Here is a 21,528-nt window from a genome sequence, read left to right as displayed (position 1 = left end):
AGGAGTCGAGATGCCCGGATAAGGCAGGCGCCCTTCGAGGGTTTCCATTAGCGGCCGGCCTATCGGGGGACCTCGCGAGCCACTTTCGCCCATGTACAACCCTTTCTCTTTTTATTAACCGTTACAATAGATCTCTACGTCGGACGATTATCGGCGTAACAACTTCTTCAACTACGTACTCGCCGCTCGCTTCTCGAGCGGTCCTCGCCGCGGGACTTCTTCCCCGATGGGGCGCAAGAGAGTCCCAGGTGGACGTGGATCGTTTTATGTGGCACTATTGGTATTATTGGTACATTGGCGGACATGAATGCCTCCCCTGCAGATAAGGCATCGCCTGTGCAGGATGGGAGGGCATTGATGTCTCCCAGTGTACCATTGGTACCATTGGTATCAACGAAGATCATTTTATGTGGCCCTATTGGTATTATTGGTACAATGGCGGTCATGAGTGCCTCCCCTGCGGATACGGCATCGCCTGTGCAGGGTGGGAGGGCATCGATGTCTCCCAGTGTATCATTGGTACCATTGGTATCAAAGAAGATCATTTTATGTGGCACTATTGGTACAATGGCGGACATGAATGCCTCCCCTGCAGATAAGGCATCGCCTGTGCAGGATGGGAGGGCATTGATGTCTCCCAGTGTACCATTGGTACCATTGGTATCAACGAAGATCATTTTATGTGGCCCTATTGGTATTATTGGTACAATGGCGGTCATGAGTGCCTCCCCTGCGGATACGGCATCGCCTGTGCAGGGTGGGAGGGCATCGATGTCTCCCAGTGTATCATTGGTACCATTGGTATCAAAGAAGATCATTTTATGTGGCACTATTGGTACAATGGCGGACATGAATGCCTCCCCTGCAGATAAGGCATCGCCTGTGCAGGATGGGAGGGCATTGATGTCTCCCAGTGTACTACCATTGGTATCAACGAAGATCATTTTATGTGGCACTATTGGTATTATTGGTACAATGGCGTACATGAATGCCTCCCCTGCAGATACGGCATCGCCTGTGCAGGATGGGAGGGCATTGATGTCTCCCAGTGTGCCACTGGTACCATTGGTATCAAAGATCATTTTATGTGGCACTATTGGTATAATGGCGGACATGAATACCGTTTCTTATTTAGGTAATCTTTGAACACATGATCACTTTCAAGTTTTATTGCGTTATTTAATTAATTCGACGCCGGGGCCGTTATTTAATTAATCCGAGCCGAACCGAGCACTTCGATATCACATGAAACGTGTTCATCGTAAAGCGATGCAGAAAAAAGTCTGAAATGTTGTTTCAGCGACATCTTAAGGTGATGTGAAAGTGGTGTCAAAGAGTTGTCGTTTATGAAACTTTTCTCCGAACTGAATATACCGAATCGTTTCAAACTTAATAAAATGAATATGGAAGCTGTAAAAAAGGTCCCGACGCCCATAAAATTTCAATTTTTTTTTTAATTTGTTCATATATGCTTTACCAATTTTTTATAAAAAATGAAATTTTATGGGTTTCAGGATCTACCTTAGGGCCTCTACATTCACGTTGTAAAGTTTGAAACGATTCGGTAAATCCAGTTCGTAGAAAAGTTTCATGAACTATTGACTTATCAGACGCCACTTTCACATCCCCTTAAGTGCAGTTCCAATTACTTTTTTATCCTCAATGTGTACAGCGTGACCCCGGCTTTAGTAAAACTTGTACTGCGTTCAAAGGATTATCTAGGGGAAGGTTGCCAAATGTAATACCTAAATCGAACCCCATGCACGTTTCTTGTCAATTGACATTAGTGACATGCAGTACTAGACGTCAACACAAATGTGAAAAACAACAGCAAAAATATCAAGTACTAGATATGACAAATCTATAACAATAAAAACATACACACGGCACGCATCTGGCAATATTCTCATGGATCAGAAACCGGTGTCGCCATCTTTATGCCATGTCCGAAAATTCTCGTCCAAAAGTGCCGATCTTGAAACGATTCCGTCAAAGAGATCTTTTTTATGAAACTTTTATCCAAACAGGGTATATTAAATCGTTTCAAACTTGACAACGTGAATATGGAGACTATAAGGAAGGTCCTCACACCCATGAAATTGCATTAATAAAAAATTTACAAAATGCCTATAAACAAATGATTTAACAATTGGAATTTCATAGGCGTGAGGACCTTCCTTACAGCCTCTATATTCAGGTTGTAAAATTTGAAACAATTCCGTACACCCAATTCGGAGAAAAGTTCCACAAACGATTGACTTTTAGTACGCAACTTTCACATCGCCTTAAGTGGCAATCGTTCGTGAAAGAATTCTCCGAATTGGGTGTACCAATTTGTTTTAAAATTTGCCACATGAATAAGGAGACCCTAAGGTCCTGAAACTCGCGGAATTTCATTTTGTATACAAAATTTGGAAAACAGCTATAAACAAGTTATCTCAAAATTGTAATTTCATGAGCGTCAGGACCTTCTTTATAGTCCCTGCATTCACCCTGTACGATTTAAGCCGATTCGGTACATCCAATTCGGAGAAAAGTTCCATAAACAATTGACCCTTCGTATACAACTTTCACATCCCCTTAATGAAAGTGTCATATATACATACCAAAAATTGAAAATATATACAAAACTTTTCGCCGCATTGGATGCACCAAATCATTTGAAACTTCATCACGATATTGTGGGAGCCCTAAGGAAGAACGCAATGCTCGTGAGATTTCATTTTTCACAAAAAAATTTCTATTTATCTCGGACAAGAACCAAAAAAAGACATTTTTTCTCGAAAAATGTAATTTCACGAGCATCGCGTTTTCCCTGAGGGCCTCCATAATCACGTGTTAAAGTTTTAGATAATTCGGTGCATCCAGTTAGGCGAAAAGTTTAATATTTTCACGTTTCGATGTATATATAGAATGACCCTTTCATATCCCCTTAACCACTTGGGACTCTCCTTGCGCATGCGCCAATCGTTCCGCGGACAGGACTAGAAAAATTGCGGAGTAGGAACTTCCCGCGCACTTCCCCGGCTACCCCGGAGAGCGGCGGGTCGAGGTCGGACTCGCCGACGACGTCCATCGGGTCGCTCAGTGGAGCGACTTCAGGTACGCCGCGTCGAACAGGTCGAGCTCGTTCGCCAGGTAGTTCGCCTTGTTCCTCAGGACCTTGGCGCTGGTGGCGGCCTCCTCCAAAGTACGCAGGGTGCCCGCGATCCCCTTCAGCTCCGCGTCCATGTCGGTTACGGTCTCGTCCACCAGATGGCAGAGCCTCGCGTACGTGCTGGAGAGCTCCCTGTAACATAGAGCGACACCACGGTTGTATATACAAGGAATAAGGTTAGGTAATTTCGTCTCTTCGAGTTTTTACGTATTTTACAGGTTTGTTCGTTTTGCCTACACTTTCTACTCTTTTAACCCCTTGCACTCTGGATCGTCCTCGATCGATCCAATACCGTATCGTAAATTTAGAAACAGACTTAGATTAACTAACAAATAATTTCTACAGCGCTAACGGTGCGAGCGTACGTGCGCTCGAACTGCGTGATCCTTCGCGCCGTCATAACTTCTTAGCCGAGGGTAGAGGACCGCCATAGAACCCCATGGTCAAGGCGCTCGTCTCCCTTTTTTCGATGTTTTAGAGGTCCCCTCCTTAAGGGCGTCCATCTTTCGCTCTCGACTCATATGGAAACAGTTAAGTCGCAGACTTTTCCAAACCTTCCGAGAAGGACAATTTATTTCTTTGGCGCTTAAGGTGAAGTGAAACACCCTTCAAACCTTGACACATCACTCCTGATAATCTAAGAATTGTCCTGACACATTAAAAATTTGGATTTTTTAACAAAATTGTTTAACTTAGCCCAGACCAGAACCAAAATGGCGTCGAGCTCTCACATTTCGATCAATATACAATTATCGAAGGCTCTGATATGAGAATCGAAAGGGTCAGGACAATTTTACGACAATTTAGAACACTTTGGTAATCGATAAACTCGCATTTGAACGGGATAAAGGCAAAAAAAGTGTTGTATGCGCTTCTATGCTAAGACGATGGTAATACGAGGTTTCGGAGTGAAAATTTAATTGACCTGGAAATCCTAGATGGCGCAGGGGGGCCCTCTGCAGTCAATTAGGGTCCCAAAAAGCATGAATCCAGATGATTTCTGGGGTTTTACTTCGATTTCTTTATACTTATTGTACGAAAACGACAGGTGGAGCATGCCATTTAGTTCAATACCCAATATAATTCGACCCGGCTGTCGATATAAAAACGAGCGCCGGCAATGTAGTTATTTAGAAAAATCTTCTTTATCGACGTCGATCAAGTTCCTCGACGTGTTTCACTTCACCTTAAGGTGTAATGAAAGGGTAATTCTTTAATCGACCGATTTCAGGGGAGTTTCACTTCCCCTTAAACGAGAGGTAGGCCGACTTACTGTTGCACTTGGTGGCTGCAGTTCGCCGAGGTCAGGTCCACGATCAGCCTAAGTTTTTTGGTGGCGTGGGCGACGTACTGGCGCTTGAACTCTCTTTCTTTGGCCTTGCTCGTCCAGGTAAGTCGTTCGTAGAGGTAGAGGGCGCCGTAGACGGCGCCGGTGACGGCGATGAGCCTCCAGCCGACCGTCTTCAGCATCTGAAGAGAAAACCAGGGTAAACGGAATGACGCAACGACAGAGGAGACGTTTACTTACGAATCCGGCCAGCAGGAGGCCCCCCATGGTGCCCTGGGAAGTGATGGAGACTACGGCGATCTTGCTCGCGAGCGACCAGTCGTCGCTCCTGGAGGGGAAGCCGACCACCTTGGTCACCGCTCTCATCGAGTCCACGCTGTCCGTCGGGGATGTCAACGCGGACGGGATCTAGGATCCAACCGAAGCCAGTTTTTACGTGGAAGAAATTTCAAAATGTGTTTATGCGCACCAGAGATGACCCTGGAGATGTTCACGCCATTGTTCAAAAGGAGACGCGGCTCCCTAGCGCCGTGGAACTGCTTTCAAAGGGGCAAAGAGTTCTCTATCGGTAAAGAAAAACGCGTCTGCAGAATTCAAATACAGCACAGGATCGATAGAATGCAGTCATCGTCTTTTCGTTTTTAGTATCAGGGTCAACGTAGGTTGGGAAAGCCAAATAAAGTTGTTACGCGTGGATGATTGAGATTACGAAGTGGTACCCACGCGTACCCTGTTTTACCGATCACGAAGATTTCGTCCCTTTGAAAGTAGTTCCAATTTTTACACAGGTGTTAAGGGCGTAGAGGGCGCCAGGGGGCCGTGCCTCCCTTTGAAACAATGGCGCGAAACATCTCCCCGCTCATCTCTGGTATCAGCTATCCAATTAGTATATAGATCAGAGATCCATTACAATTTTATCTATTAGCGTTTTTAGCTGGGCTACACTTCTTCACCCTAGTGTTTCATGAGTGTAGGACGAATGCACAATAAAACTGTGTCAGTGATAACAGCGTACATGCTTATCGTGTCGTTCGGTACTTCGTTGCAGTGCTATCATGTAACATTTTAAAAATTAATATTTACCGCGGCACCCACGTATACCCTGTTTTACCGATCACGAAGATGCCGCCCGATTAACTTCACCTTAAAATAGTTTTAAAAGTACGAACTTATACTAAGGATCGACTCGGATGAGTTATCGACGCTCCAAACTACAATTTGTTCTCGCGTGCGGCCCGCGCGGCCGTCGCGGCAATCGTTTTGCTTAGAGTCTGTCTCGCGGGGGCGGGGGAGGGGCGCCCTGCGCCCCTAACGGCGATCCGCCTCCCCTCTATCCCGGCCCGAAGAGGTCGCGTAGGCGCCGGGCGAGTTTGGTGGACCGGGGGGGTGCGTCGGCGGCGGTGAGGTCGGCCAATAGCCCGGCGGTCCGTTTGGCCGGCTGCACCCGGCGAAGGACCGCGGGGACGGAGCGGCGGCTCGTCCGAGGGCGCGCCGAGACCTCCCCGAGAGACGGGGCGTCGGAGGGGGTCCGGGCGGCCAGCTCCGGGATGCCCTTACCCGGCGTAGGCGGGCAGGTAGAGCCCCGGGCGGCCCTCGGGCTGAGGATCGGGGTCGCCGACCGCGCGGCCCGTGGTGTCGGCGGCAGCGGCGTGACCGGCGTCGGGGGCGGCGTCGGCTGAGCGGGCGACCGCGGGAGTACCCGCGGCGGCGTTGCCGGCTCCGGTGGCGAGGACGGCCTGGGGGTTGGCGCTGGCCGAGCGGGCGACGGGGGGAGTGCCCGCGGCGNGCACGGGGTGAGCGCTAGGCGAGCGGGCCTGGCGCGCCGGCGCATGGGTCACGGGGACACGTGCGCCGGTCGATGGCCCCGGGGCGCTCAACCCGCCGGCGAGAGCCGGGTGGGCCTTGAGGGCGAGGGCGGCCGGATAGGACTCGGGCATGGGAGCGAGGGAGAGGGAGCGAGGGTCGGCCCGGCGACGGCTCCTTAGTGCTCCCGAATGAGCGCCGCGGCTGTACCCGTTGGGTCGGAGTGCAGCCCACGGCGCCTTCGGAGCACTTGAGGTCGTCGGGCCTGGAGGGAAAGGAATTTTTATGTATTTTGGGAAACTTTCCGCGAGGGCTGGCGGTGCAGGCGTGCAACAAATTGAAAAGTATTTGATGAGTGGTTAACAAAAGTTAGTCCAATCTTGTTGGAATTTAAATGTAAAATAGGTCAAAAACCGTAGCCATCCTCTCGACGAGGGCCTCACCTCGTGGTAGTTGGCGATGGCCACCCTCTGGCCCTGCTGGCCGGCGAACCGACTGATGAGCGCGGTGATTCCCCAGGAGAACCTGAACTCCAGATCCTCGTGGAAGTCGGCACACAGGTTGTCGCAGTTGAGTCTGTAGAGAATCTCGAAGGGCTCCCTCCTAGGCAGGATGTTCAGCGAGAGCTGCCTCTTGTTCTCCGGCAACAGGGTGGCCATTCGCTCCGTCATCTCGCGCTGGGAATTCTCGATATTGAGCGCCAAGGCGGTGCTCAGGCGCGCCCTGAGGTTCGACCCTGAAACCAGATGACGTTCGATCACCGTTCTACCATAAAATAATACAAGGAGCCATAATGCCAATAACCGGTTCCACAGAAAGTGGAGCCACCCCAGAATCGGGACCCAGGATCTCAGATTTTCACTGATCTAACGATGCGAGCGCTACTTGCGGAGAATAAGGAAACTCCGATCCTATATGACCAAAACATTTCCTACCGACGTAAATTACTTAAAATGCTTTTAATTTTGCAATTAAGGTGTGCAAAGCGAAATTACAATCCGCGCATGATATACAGAATGTGATGTTATTAACCATGAAGTAGTGTAAGGAGATATTACGTGAATGGTCGGTTCCACAAAAAGTGATGATCTCAGATTTTCGCTGATCTAACGACGCGAGCGCTGTTTGCGGAGAATAAAGAAACTCCGATCCTATATGACCAAAACGTTTCCTACCGACGTAAATTACCTAATATACTTTTAATTTTGCAATTAAAGTCCCGATGTCGGAGGTGTCAAAAGAGTTGCAGATTGTAGAAGTTCCGTTTTTCATTTTGGATTTCGGCCTAATAATCCTAATAATCCATTAACATGAGTTTTTGTAGTGTCAACACCATGAAGTAGTATAAGGAGATATACCGCCAATGATCGGTTCCACAGAAAGTGGAACCACCCCAGAATCGGGACCCAGGATCTCAAATTTCCACTGATCTAACGATGCGAGCGCTACTTGTGGAGAATGACGAAACTCTGGTCCTATATGACCAAAACATTTCCTACCGACGTAAATTACTTAAAATGCTTTTAATTTTGCAATTAAGGTGTGCAAAGCGAAATTACAATCCGCGCATGATATACAGAATACGATGGTATTAACCATGAAGTAGTGTAAGGAGACATTACGCGAATGGTCGGTTCCACAAAATGTGATCTCAGATTTCCACTGATCTAACGATGCGAGCGCTACTTGCGGAGAATAAGGAAACTCCTGTCCTATATGACCATAACATTTTCTACCTACGTGAATGACCTAATATGCTTTTAATTTTCCAATTAAGGTGCGCAAAGCGAAATTACTATTAATTAAATTTTGTATATTGATAAAAATATGAGAGCTCGACGTCATTTTGGTTCTGGTCTGGGCTAAGTTAAGAAATTCTTTCCAAAGATCCAAATTTTGAATGTGCCAGGACAATTCTTAGATGATCAGGAGTGATGTGTCAAGGTTTCGGACAGTTTGGTCTAATACCCTTAAAAAGAAGTGTTGTACTCAAATCGACCGATTTGAAGGGGGTTTCACTTCACCTTAATGATCCAAACTCTACCGAGTTTCCTGGGTCGGTACAAGAATTTCTTTTCTTATCCTCTAGAAGGTGACTTTTTCGCTCAGGGTATGAAATGCGATGTGCCGATGTGCATTAACCACTTGCGCTATAAAGACGTGCCACGTACGTCGAGATGCTTTTGTTCCAAAACTGCCAGCGACATGTATACCACGTCGTTAGGCATTTGTCGCAGAAACAAAATCGACGTGTCCGGCACGTCGGCTAACAGTTGGATCGTTCATTATTCGAGCTACAGTTCCAGAGTGCACGACATCGCGTAGCGTCATCGATATCTTGGAAATATTTCAGAATCGATAGGGCATGTTGTACGGATGTTATACCGCATGTTATATTGTAGAGCGCGGCACGGCAACTGAAAATTAAATCGTAGAGCAAGTGGTTAACACGTTCCCTGCCAGACCGTTTTTTGAAGACTTTCCGTTCAGGCCGCGTGGGGCGTATACGCCCCACGATCAAATGAGCGCATCAGCAATAGTATTAAGATGCCCATAATTGACTGCATAATGAATTTTTAAAAAATTCTTCATTTTACAATGATAATACCAAATGGCTTGAACGGAAAGTTCAGCGTGGGGCGCATACGCCCCACGCGGCAGGAAACGTGTTAAATTCGTCACAAGACTTTCCGCATGGAGTTTGCAGAAATCAACGGTCCAGCCAGTAGAGAGACCACTGACTCACCTAGACCGTTCTCCACATGCGAGTGCAGTTCCCGTTTATAGACGTTAAGAACCAGCGGCTCCGGGTGGAACGGAACATTGAACTCGTCCACGTGAACAGCCAGTCGGCGGATTTCCTCGCTCAGCGCCTTCGAAACGCGTTGCTCGACGTCCTCGACCATCCTGTGGATCTTGTCCTTCATCTCCTGGGTCAGCAGGATCAACTGCTGCTCGGTGAAGTTCAGCCGATCGTGGACCTCCTTCTTCACGTTGAGTCGCTCGCACCGCATCTTCTGCGTACGGTCCAGGATCTCATCCAGGGCTTGTCGGATCTCTCTAAAAAGATGAGACGGATTTAGAATTTCGAACTCTACCTGCACATATGAGCCGCTCAGTGCACACATTGATTAACTCCATAAAACAAAAAGTTGAGAAATGCGATGAAGTAATGTAGATTCTTTTTTAAAATTCCTATTATAATATAACTTCAAATATATAATGTGGAATACATAAATGCAGTTATAGTTTTCATCTAACGGTATATAAAATTAATAAGAAAGAATAGCCAAAAAATAATCGTCTGCATTTTATATCGACAAATGTTTTTGCAGGTATTAAATTTCCTCCCCTGTTCCTGTATGCCGAACCTTTTGTTCCGTTATGCTTTTGTAAATTTCGGGCCCATTTATCAGGATTACGACTTCTTTTCCTCCCAATCGATGTGTTTGTTGGGGAATTTGTACCGTTGCAATCGGATGAATCCGAGAAACATGATAAACGTCTTCTTGCCCCAGACTTTCTGCTGATAAATCGTATCGAAGAATCATCCCTGCTTTCCACATCCACATTGTTATTAGTTTCACTCATCTTGATTATAACGGTATAATATTTAGTTCTTTAAAAACAATCAGGGAGTAATGTTGAAAAGACCAAAAAATATGTAGTCCGTGTAATATTGGTGAACTATACGGTAACATTCAGCGTGAGAGATCACTGTTATACTAACTACCGTCTGCATTGCGCTTCTTTCTATCTGTTTGCTGATGTGATTTTATTACTCATATTGTTGAAAGGGGGAAAGCATCTTCGGCTGTTTAAAAAAAAAAGCGTCGATGTACGGCCGCAACAGATAATTCAATAATACTATACTGCCAGGTATTCGTCTACGATTTACATTAGAGTATGGAGTTAATCAAAATGGCTTCTGAAATAAATTACTTATTATTCAATGCCCAACAAAATTTTGCCGTTCAATGCTGTTAATCTCTATTAATCAGGAAAGATATTAGAAATATAAAAAGTTATGACTATACCAAGTGCTTTGACCCCTAAATTTAAGATTTTTCAAAAAGTGGAGTTAGTCGATGTGTGCACTGAGCGGCTAGTATAATCAGAGATAAGCGGGGAGATGTTTCACGCCATTGTTTGAAAGGGAGGCACGGCCCCCTAGCGCCCTCTACGCCCTTCACCCCTCTGTAAAAATCGGAACTACTTTCAAAGGGACGAAATCTTCATGATCGGTAAAACAGGGTACGCGTGGGTACCACTTCGTAACCTCAATAATCCACGCATAACTACTTTATTTGGCTTTTTCAACCTATGTTGACCCTGATACTAAAAGCGAAAAGGCGATAACTTCATTCTATCGATCCTGTGCCGTATTTGAAATCTGCAGACGGGTTTTTCTTTACCGATAGAGAACACTTCGCCCCTTTGAAAGCAGTCCCACGGCGCTAGGAAGCCGTGCCTCCCTTTCGACAATGACGTGAACATCTCCCCGGTCATCTCTGGTATAATATATGATATAATATAAACGGCAGCGGCGAAACGTTCCGTTTCACATCTACTCACGTGGCGATGTGCTTCCCGCGTTGCGAGTGCTGCTCGAATTTCGTTTTTACCGCGGACTTGGAGATGCACTCCTCGAACTTCCTCTCGAAATCCTGGAACTCGAAGTAGCGATTCTGGAACCCATCTGCAAGGGCGCCATCTACGGAAGAAGGGAGTAGCGTCGTTAACGAAGTACTATGTATCTATCCACAAGATTGCAAGAACTTTTTAAATCCCGAAAATATCCCTTCGTTTCATAAATGAATTTGAATAGCCCGCCAAATAATTTAGTTCGGGAAAAGGTTTACTCCAACCGAAGATGGCGGTAGTGCATAAGCGTTACACCCTAATACATGGCAGTGTCACCCCCCTGCCGTCGGCGGAACACAAGGAATTCCGTGGAATATATTGTGCCCCCCGGGGTGGATCCTGACGACGGGCACGGTGCGGGAGGGCTAGGGTGCGTAACCGATCCCCTAGCCTCCCCTAATGCGCCTAGGCTGGCCACTGTATGGTTTTTTAGTGAGTGCAAGCTCCACACTACCCTTGCTTCCCCGTAGGCAGCGAGGGCTAATACGTACTCTTAAGTTCGTAGTGTTTTTATTAAAGACTTTTATTATAAAAATGCTACGAACTTATTCCCCAACCTAATACGTACTGTTACGTCTGGGAGGGAAGAAATAAATTGATTATATTACGAAATAGACAAAGTTGATTTTTATTTCATTCTACGGTTATAACAAAAGGCTTGGATTTTCTGGGGTCCCCTGGTACTAACGCCTGGGCGTTATGGTCGCTGGGTTTTGGAATGTCGATGGGAATAAGTTCCCAATTGGGGGTACGCACTTCGACGCTCGTGAGTCGATGCGTTTTGGGACGAGGAACTGTCCTCGGAGTGGAGGTTTTGAGGAGCGCCTTGATGATCTCGAGGCGCTCCGCAGAAATTAAAAACACCCTTTCTGGAGGTGAAGGGGGTGCTGCCGGGGGTTGCTTTTGGGCCCTTTTCCTTGATCCTCTGTGTGGACGCCTACGGGTTGTGATTTTAGGCCTACCTTCTGCCTTAGCGAAGGTTACGAGGAGTTGATATTTCGTCCCGGATCGTCTGACCATCTTGTATAACAAGAAGATTGGCTTTCTTCCTCGCTCGTACTTGTAAAAATTTGTGGTGTCGCGAAATGCTCGTTGTCGTGAAAAAGTTCCCTGAGGACTGACATGAGGGTGCATAGGTGCGTCCCTTTTTATACGGTTCCAAAACTGCGTTGTTTCAAAATTCTAGTAGAGGGAGGACACTGCCCTCAACTTAACATTATCCATTTCTATAAGCTTTCTTACTTGTGTTAACAATATAAGTTCGAAGCCCTAAGTTGGGCTACCACTGGCCCGGGCCATCGTTGTCCTAGAGGATTATGAACAAGGGATTCTAGTTCTTATCACCTTTCGCATGGTGACGGTTACCTATTGTGAGCACGTTGCTAACACGTGATCGCTAGAAAATTGACAGTCGAGCGAGGATGATATTACACGATATTAATAACATAATATTTGGGAAAAGTAATAATTACGGCGCTTAACTTAATTAATATATGTGGTTGGAGGGGTGACGTTACGTGGGACGTAACAGTACTCTTAAGTTCGTAGTGTTTTTATCAAAGACTTTTATTATAAAAACGCTACGAACTTATTCCCCAACCTAATACATACTCTTAAGTTCGTAACGTTTTTATCAAAGACTTTTATTACAAAAACGCTACGAACTTATTCCCTAACCTAATACGTACTCTGAAGATCGTAGCGTTTTTATCAAAGACTTTTATTATAAAAACGCTACGAATTTATTCCCCGACCTAATACTTAGACTTACTGTGTGCCGGCTGCCCTCGGTGCTCCTCTATGCGCGCCTGCAGGGTCTCCTTTGCAGAGACGAAGAAGACGCGCTCCTCGGCGTCCTTCGGGGAGTAGACCTTGAGCTCGCGCGAGAGGAAGTCCACGGCTCGTTCCTGGTGCTGCGCCCTGACCTGTGCACAAGAACCATCGGTCAGACCCCGATCAGTCGAGTAGGGGATAGTTTTCTTTAAGATTTTCCATACTCTCGTCCGAATTCTCACGGTATTCTTCAAGACAAATAGGATACATATGTTCCTTTTTACTTCGAGTGTCGCCGTTTCCAGATTTATGCCCGGTTCCACCAACCTCGGTTAAATCATTCATTACCTAATCCTAGGTTAAAGTTAACGTCTAAGTTCATCATGGGTTAAAAACGTAAACGTTCCACCACATTTATTTGGAGCGGGATTAACTAATCGTATACACCATTCGGAGTAAACTGAATTGTCGGTGAATGCATTTGTATGATTGGCTGATACTCCCATAACAAAAAAGTAAGATAGATGCGGCATTATCGAAACACGAAGTCCCACAAGCTTCGTGCAAGAAGTTCTTTGACAGATGTTAGCCTCAAGAAGTAAAGTTCATTGGTTAAAAATTAATATCAAATATTTTCAAGCGTACTTCGATCGTTAAAAAAAATTGTAAACAAAAATTAAAAGCGTCTTCATCCGTTTTGTCATCAGAAGATGTTGATACATTCTCAATATAATCCATGTTTTCCTCATGTTTGTGCAGTTTTTAGGTTAAAGTTCGATTATCCGAAGCTAAACGATCGAATTCGGCTGGCTAACCTAAACGGCAGTTAATGAGAATTAACCCGCAGTTAAAATGTGGCGAAACGTGCAATTCGCTGTAACCGAGGATTAGCTTTTTGACCGAGGTTTGCGGAACTAGGCATAGTGTACATTTAGATTAAGGTGAAGTGAAACACGTCGAGGAACTTGATCGACGTCGATAAAGACTTTTCTAAATGCCTACGTTGCCGACGTTGGTTTTTATATTGAGAGCTATATCGATTTATATTGGGTATTGTACCAAATGGCATACTCCATCTATCGCTTTCGTACAATATAATAATTATAAAGAAATCGAAGTAAAACTCCAGAAATCCTCTGAATTCATGCTTTCATGGGCCCTAATTGACTGCAGAGGGACATCTTGCGCCATCTGTGATTTCCAGGTCAATTAAATTTTCACTCCGAGACCTCGTATTACCATCGTTTTAGCAAAGAAGCGCATACGACACTTTTTTTGCCTTTATCCCGTTCAAATGCGAGTTTGTCGATTACCAGAGTGTTCTAAATTGTCGTAAAATTGTCCTGACCATTTCATTTCTCATATCAGAGCCTTCGATAATTGTATATTGATCGAAATATGAGAGCACGACGCCATTTTGATTCTAGTCAAGATTAAGTTAAAAAATTGTTTTGAAAAACCAAATTTTGAAAGTGTCAGGACAATTCTTAGATGATCACTTGTCATGTGCCAAAATTTCGGACAGTTTGGTCCAATACCCTTAAAAAAAAAGTGTATTCGAATCGACTGACTTCAGGGGGGGTTTCACATCACCTTAAAAAGTGTCCGCAGTATCGGTTACACTTTTCTAGCATTTTGCACTTGCCCAGGATCGAGTGTAGTAAGTGTAAAGAACGAGTACGCTCAATATAGAAGTACTCACAAAACGAATAAGCGATGGCTTGCCATTTCCGGCAACGTGAACGCCAAAATGCGTACTATTCAAGGTAGAAAAGGTGCAAGTAACCCGAACGAAAGAATCAAAGAAATCACGTATATTACGTGACGTATTATACCTACCCAACCCTGTCCCTTACCAAAGAATTCATAAGTCCCATAGAAGCCCAGATCCTATGTTAGCGCTTGATGCTCTAAAAGTTAGCTAACAAACCAGAAGTGGGGGTAAAAGAGAGATCGCATGTGTTAGTCAACGATATCTTACATACAAGAGAAAGAGAGACGCATATAGAAAGGCAAGTACTGTGTGTAAGATAAAGAAAGAATGCAATTCGCTATATATCGCCATGAGATTAAGAGAGATGGAGAGTATGATTACAGCGCCGCCATCCGTTGACTAACAAACCAAAAGTGGGGGTAAAAGAGAGATCGCACGTGTTAGCCAGCGATATCTTACATACAAGAGGAAGAAAGACGCAAATAGAAAGGCGAGTATTGGGGGTAAGATAAAGAAAGAATGCAATTCGCTATGTATTGTCATAAGATTAAGAGAGATGGAGAGATGATTACAGCGCCGCCATCCGTTGTCTAACGTACTATTTAGAAAGCATCGAACGTCCGTATCCTTTTGGGCTTCCATGTTAGCGCTTGATGAGTTAAAGTTGGCTAACAAACCAGAAGTGGGGGTAAAAGAGAGATCGCATGTTTTAGCAAACGATATCTCACATACTGGAGGAAGGGAGACGCATATAGAAAGGCGAATATTTGGGATAAAGCAAGGAAAGAATGCAATTCGCTATGTATCGCCATGAGATTAAGGAAGATGGAGAGTATGATTACAGCGCCGCCATCCGTTGGCTAACGTACTATTCAGCGAGCATCGAACGTCCGTATCCTTTTGGACTTCCATGTTAGCGCTTGATGCTCTAAAAGTTAGCTAACAAACCAGAAGTGGGGATAAAAGAGAGATCGCATGTTTTAGCCAACGATATCTCACATACGGGAGGAAGAGAGACGCATATAGAAAGGCGAGTATTGGGTGTAAGATAAAGAAAGAATGCAATTCGCTATATATCGCCATAAGATTAAGAGAGATGGAGAGTATGATTACAGCGCCGCCATCCGTTGGCTAACGTACTATTTAGCGAGCATCGAACCGTCCGTATCCTTCTGGGCTTCTATGGAGACTTCTGAATTCTTTGCTCTCGCTACACTCGAGTGCAAAAAGTGCAGCTAAGCCGAAGAAGAGTCATGCATTCTACGCACAGGGCGGCGGCGCGTCGGATTAGCCACCGGAGACGCTTACCTCGGCCTGCTCGTTGACCAGCTAAAGGATAAAGCGGGACATTAAAACATTGAGGGACCGAGTCGCTTCGAGACGCGCCGATCGCGTCCACTCCTCGAGGGCCTCGAGAAGTCGACGAGCGAATCGCGCCTGTACGTACAATGAGTCCGAGGAGGAAGAGTCATGGTCGCGAAAAAAAATCCAGACCCTGGGACCCGATTCTCGAGTTCAAGCGGACCTTTTTCGCATATACGAATAGATCACTGATCTGTATACCAGAGATGAGCGGGGAGATGTTTCGCGCCATTGTTTGAAAGGGAGGCACGGCCCCCTGGCGCCCTCTACGCCCTTCACCCCTCTGGAAAAATTGGAACTACTTTCAAAGGGTCGAAATCTTCGTGATCGGTAAAACAGGGTATACGTGGGTGCCGCGTCGTAATCTCAATCATTCACGCATAACAACTTTATTTGGTATTCGTAGTCTTCTTTCCCAACATACGTTGACCCTGATACTAAAAATGAAGAGGCGATAACTTCATTCTGTCGATACTGGGCCGTATTTGAAATCTGCAGACGGGTTTTTCTTTACCGACAGGGAACATTTCGCCCCTTTGAAAGCAGTTCCACGGCGCTAGGGAGCCGTGCCTCCCTTTCGATAATGGCGTGCAACATCTCCTAGCTCATCTCTGTATATATTAACTGGATTGCTGATAATAGAGTTTTAAGCGCGGTAAGTTGCGTCAGAGACGATGAGACATTTCAGGCAACTTGTCGGTAATTTCTCCAAAGCTTCTTTTTATCGAGAAATTATGAGAATTTATATTTTTAGGACCGAACGAACGAGAGGTTCCGATTGGCTATAGAGAAACATCGGAGAGGGGAAACGTCAGAAACGAAGAGAAATTTCCGGCAACTTGTCGGTAATTTCTCCAAAGCTTCTTTTTATCGAGAAGTTATGGGAATTTACGTTTTTAAGACAGAACGAACGAGAGGTTCCGATTGGCTATAGAGAAATATCGGAAAGAGGGAGCGTCAGAGACGAAGAGAAATTTCCGGCAACTTGTCGGTAGTTTCTCCAAAGCTTCTTTTTATCGAGAAATTATGAGAATTTACATTTTTACGATAGAGCGAACAAGGGGTTCCAATTGGCTATAGAGAAATATCGGAGAGGGGGAGCGTCAGAGACGATGAGAAATTTCCGGCAACTTGTCGGTAATTTCTCCAAAGCTTCTTTTTATCGAGAAATTATGAGAATTTATATTTTTACGACAGAGCGAACGAGGGGTTCCGATTGGCTATCGAGAAACATCGGAGAGGGGAAACGTCAGAAACGAAGAGAAATTTCCGGCAACTTGTCGGTCATTTCTCCAAAGCTTCTTGTTATCGAGAAGATATGGGAATTTACGTTATTAGGACAGAACGAACGACAGGTTCTGATTGGCGATAGAGAAACATCGGAGAGGGGAAGCGTCAGAAACGATGAGAAATTTCCGGCAACTTGTCGGTAATTTCTCCAAAGCTTCTTTTTATCGAGAAATTATGAGAATTTACATTTTTACGGTAGAGCGAACGAGAGGTTCCGATTGGCTATAGAGAAACATCGGAAAGGGGGATGAGAAATTTCCGGCAACTTGTCAGTAATTTCTCCAAAGCTTCTTTCTATCGAGAAATTATGAGAATTTACATTTTTACGGTAGAACGAACGACAGGTTCCGATTGGCTATAGAGAAACATCGGAAAGGGGGATGAGAAATTTCCGGCAACTTGTCGGTAATTTCTCCAAAGCTTCTTTTTATCGAGAAATTATGAGAACTTACATTTTTACGACAGAGCGAACGAGGGGTTCCGATTGGCAATAGAGAAACATCGGAGAGGGGGAATTTCCGTTGTACCGTTCTTGTAGCCAATCAGAACCTCTCATTCATTTCGTCGCATGACCCCGTCGGAAAAAAACAAAATATCGGCTCGTTTTCAAACAAATCGCCTGAAATTTCCCGTGAAGTTGTACATACGAGAATATCTTTAGCTAGAAGTAAACAAAACCCTATAATAAATATCTTCTAATGGTATGTATTACTCTTTAACTTGGACTTTGAAGTGCATCGAAAAGAAACGTTATTTAAACGAATAAACCAATAGTATAAATAAAAAAAAAATCAACGTTCTCATAAATTATCGATATTCTCGGTAACTTACGGTATATTTCACGGTTCAATTTTAGAATTCTAGCTAATACCCTACAAAATGGCGGGACGTTTTGAAGCGATCACAGCGCCTCTAGTGACGGCCACGTCAACTAATATCGTAATATTAGCGCATGCGTCTAAACAACGCGTCTTTTAATCATACATAGTATAAAGGTCAAATTAATTTACTGGAAGAAACTAATTGTCATTTTTATTCAAATACTTACGAGAAAAAAGATAACCGTTTGGTTTAGTTGAAGCTTTCTTACGATATGTCCAATGAACCATTTTACGCGTAAATTATGTCTCTTCGGTCCTTTATACCTTAAACGTTTACTTTCGCGAGTTGACGGTTCAAAACATTTGCGCATGCGCATTCGATACTTATTTAGTATCGCAGTCCCCGTCTAGAGGCACTGGGGTGCCTTCAATTTGTCGAAGTCCTCTCCGTATAAAACAAATAGGTATCAACTATCCAGTTAGTACATAAATCAGTGGGCGAAAAAGAGCTTGCGATCGACTCGCTTCGAGAGGCGCTCCAAGACGGACGAGAAGATGCGCGAAGGAGGCGACGAGGAAGTGTCTCGCTTACCTGGTCCAGGAATTCCGGCTCCGAGGCGGAAGCATCCCACCGATTGTTCAGGATAAAAATGTTCGGCTTCGACAGCTTCGTCGACACTTTATGGAAGAAGTTTTTCTCCTAAAAGAAGAGACACTGTTAGAGAACGATTGCTTCGCTAAGTAAACGTTGACTTCTTCGGACTGTTAGCATGGGCACGAGATGCAGCATATTTGGATCAACCGATACTACCAAACTATGTATTATATTAGGAAAAAGATATTTTCTAATTGAATAGAAGAGAAAGGAAAACATTTTGGAGTTTTTAAAGCCCCCATTCTGTACTTTAGAGGTTAAGACACGTAACTATCAAGTGACTTACGGACAGGTATACACTGCCGTGACATAAACTCACCGTAACCATTAATGTGGACTCTGCGTTGGCAACCAACACAAAAACATCGGCGTCCAGGCAATGTTTATCGATCCATTCATCGAGGTTAGGTGTTACGTCGACTCCAGGACTGTCAACGAAGACCACGTCATCCCTCAGGAGAACACACTTTTCCTTTGGCCAGAACACTCTCACAAGGTGGCTTTCGCATAATTTTTCTTTACACAGTGCATGACCAAGCTGCGCCACCGATTCCACAGGTTGCTTTGCACTAGACCCTTCCGTCACAAGGTACGACTCGTCGTTGTCGGAACCCTCCACTTGCAGGAAGCAGTTGGTCGTGTGCCCGATACCACTGGGTAGAATCTTTTCCCGTAGCATAGCGTTGATAACTGTACTTTTCCCATTGCTCGTCCTGGAAATGATCAAATAACACGTTTAATGCCACCGATATTTTATTATATTAGGAAGAATAATTATACCTACTACCTAATATTATACCTACCCAACCGTGGTTATTACTATTGTATCTGAAGAATAGTTATGTGAAACATTGGAGGAACTTACCTCCCAAAGAAGGCCACCTTCATGTGATCTCGTTTGAGCACATCTCGAATGCCATGGACTTTTCCCACGTAGGCTTTAATCTTGGTCGCTTCTTCCTCGTTGACGACATCGCGATCTCCGCGCAGAGCTGTACAAAACGTAGTCCATAAGCCATGATTACTTTCCTCATTCCTTATCAGGTGTACAAATAAATTTGAACCCTTTTTTTCACCAATGTATCATTTATTTCTATAGGACTGAAATCCCTGTACATTTGATCTCGCTCAAAAATGTATCTCGCTTGAAACTCTACCGAGTTTCTTGATTCTACGTTAAGGTCAGTACTTTAAAATCCCAAAATGGCAGAAAAGATTTATAATTTATATTAAGATTATAATTGATCGAGTGTAAAAGTACAAAAGCAAATTTAATTAATACTTACTTTCCATGAACCCAACGACATCCTGGACGTAGTCTTCGATCTCAAGGAATATATCATTGATCTTCTTCTTGGCCTTGACAAAAATCTGCAGAGGAGAATTTTCGATTCTAGCATCGGACGTACGAAACTGACCATCTCCTCCGATCATGGACACGGTACGCTCAATGTAGGCAGCCATAACTCAGGACTTCGCGGACCGGGATATGCGAGTCGAGTGAGATGCAGTGCGACGCGGGCGAGAGGACTCGCCAACGAGGTGCAGAACACGCGGGGATGACTGAAACAAAAAAAGAAGCGGAGGTTAGGGACTCTCTCTCGAGAGGTGTATAATTTAAAAATATCTCACCTAAAATCCAGTAAACATCACTTCTCTTGATTTCTAAATATGCAAAAACGTCTAGACAAACGGAAAAACTCACCGCTCGCCTTCAAAAACAGTTATTAATCTCTGATCTTGAGAATATATCAACTAAAATGCACGCATGGCAATTCGTTGCGGCATGTCTACATCTTCATACTCTAAATCTGAGATTGATATATACACCGGAATGTTTCCACTGCATTAATAAATTTATTGTACTTTTTCATTACCTAGTTCTCCCAAGAACTAACCTAACCTATCCTTAATCACAGGACTGGGTGAATATTTCACATTGAAGACGCACGATCTGTGGGCATCTCGGTCGTTACATTCTCAACTTCAAATGTGAATAACTCTATTTCTAAAGGTGAGCGGTAAGTCTTTTTTCCATTGATTTAGTATTTTTGTCTCAATTGAGAAAGGAAGCGAGTTTAACTGCATTTTAATCGAGCCCCGTATTCTTAAATTTCATCAAAGTGTAACGGGCACGCGAGAGGTCGTCCTTTCCTCGACGACATCTCGGCACACCTGATGGTAAAATTTAAGAATACGGAATTCACCTAGAATGCAGTCAAAATCACTTCTCTTCTCAAATGAGATAAAAATATCTAAACCAATGAAGAGACTCACCGCTTTTTAGAAACATTTATATTTGAAGTTGAGATCATAACGACTGACGTGCGCGTAGATCGTGATCTCCGATGTGAAATATTCACCGACTCCTGTAATTGAAGATAGGTTAGGTTAGTTTTAGGGGGAGCTAGTTAACGAAGCAGTACAATAAATTTATTAACATAATAGAAACATTCCAGTGGATATATCAATCCTGGATTTAGAGTACGAAGACATAGTCATGCCGCAACGTATCGCCATGCATTACAGTCGACAGATTCTCAAGTTCAGGGGTTAATGTCTACTTTTAGAGGCCAGCAGTGAGTTGTTTCGTTTTTTTAAACGTTTGTAGCACACTTGCAAACCAAGGGAAGTGATTTTTACTGGATCTTAGATGAATCATCCTTAAATTACTCCCGTCTGAGGCGCACGTTGTAAGGAAGTCGGGATGCCGTTGCAAATTAAAAAGAACGACCTCGAAACGCGGAGCCGCGTGAGAAGAAGGACGAAAGACGAACCTTCTTGTCCTTGGTCATCGATTCCTCCTTGGAGCTCGAGGTTGAGGCCACGGAACGGTCGCAGGTCCTTTCGGCCTCAAGACATCTCCTCGGCGGTCCTGCCGCCTTCTAGAACACTCTACGAACGACTCGCACTGCGACGGTCGGCGCGAGTCCAAAGCGCAGCCTCTCTCGCCGATCACTTATTACGCCGAATTTCCCAAGTTGCGCACACGAATAGCACCGAATGGCACGGACAGCACCT

General features: G+C 44.7%; 2 protein-coding genes across 2 annotated transcripts; both read right to left on the bottom strand.

The window, feature by feature from the left end:
* Window positions 1-94: 94 nt before the first annotated feature.
* LOC111674017 lies at window positions 95-1,427 on the bottom strand. The gene is made up of 2 exons (XM_023432707.1): window positions 923-1,427; window positions 95-655 (listed from the first exon to the last, which is right to left on the bottom strand). Exons 1-2 carry the CDS (start codon window positions 1,113-1,115, stop codon window positions 168-170), a joined length of 681 nt encoding a protein of 226 aa, XP_023288475.1. The 5' UTR covers window positions 1,116-1,427; the 3' UTR covers window positions 95-167.
* A 1,411-nt stretch (window positions 1,428-2,838) lies between these two features.
* Window positions 2,839-21,423, bottom strand: LOC105694342 (transmembrane GTPase Marf). The gene is made up of 12 exons (XM_012414884.2): window positions 21,285-21,423; window positions 19,794-20,070; window positions 19,373-19,499; window positions 18,827-19,220; window positions 18,445-18,552; window positions 12,664-12,817; window positions 10,824-10,962; window positions 8,995-9,308; window positions 6,692-6,984; window positions 4,686-4,853; window positions 4,431-4,627; window positions 2,839-3,289 (listed from the first exon to the last, which is right to left on the bottom strand). The coding sequence occupies exons 2-12, from the start codon at window positions 19,969-19,971 to the stop codon at window positions 3,085-3,087; spliced, it is 2,277 nt and encodes a 758-aa protein (XP_012270307.1). The 5' UTR covers window positions 19,972-20,070; window positions 21,285-21,423; the 3' UTR covers window positions 2,839-3,084.
* Between the last annotated feature and the right edge of the window lie 105 nt (window positions 21,424-21,528).

This window comes from Orussus abietinus, unplaced genomic scaffold (assembly GCF_000612105.2).
Source record: "Orussus abietinus isolate OABI.00-Male unplaced genomic scaffold, Oabi_2.0 scaffold381, whole genome shotgun sequence".
In the NCBI taxonomy this organism is placed as follows: Eukaryota; Metazoa; Arthropoda; class Insecta; order Hymenoptera; family Orussidae; genus Orussus; species Orussus abietinus.
Note: the sequence above shows the minus strand (reverse complement) of the source record. Positions and strands in the feature narration are given on the sequence as shown.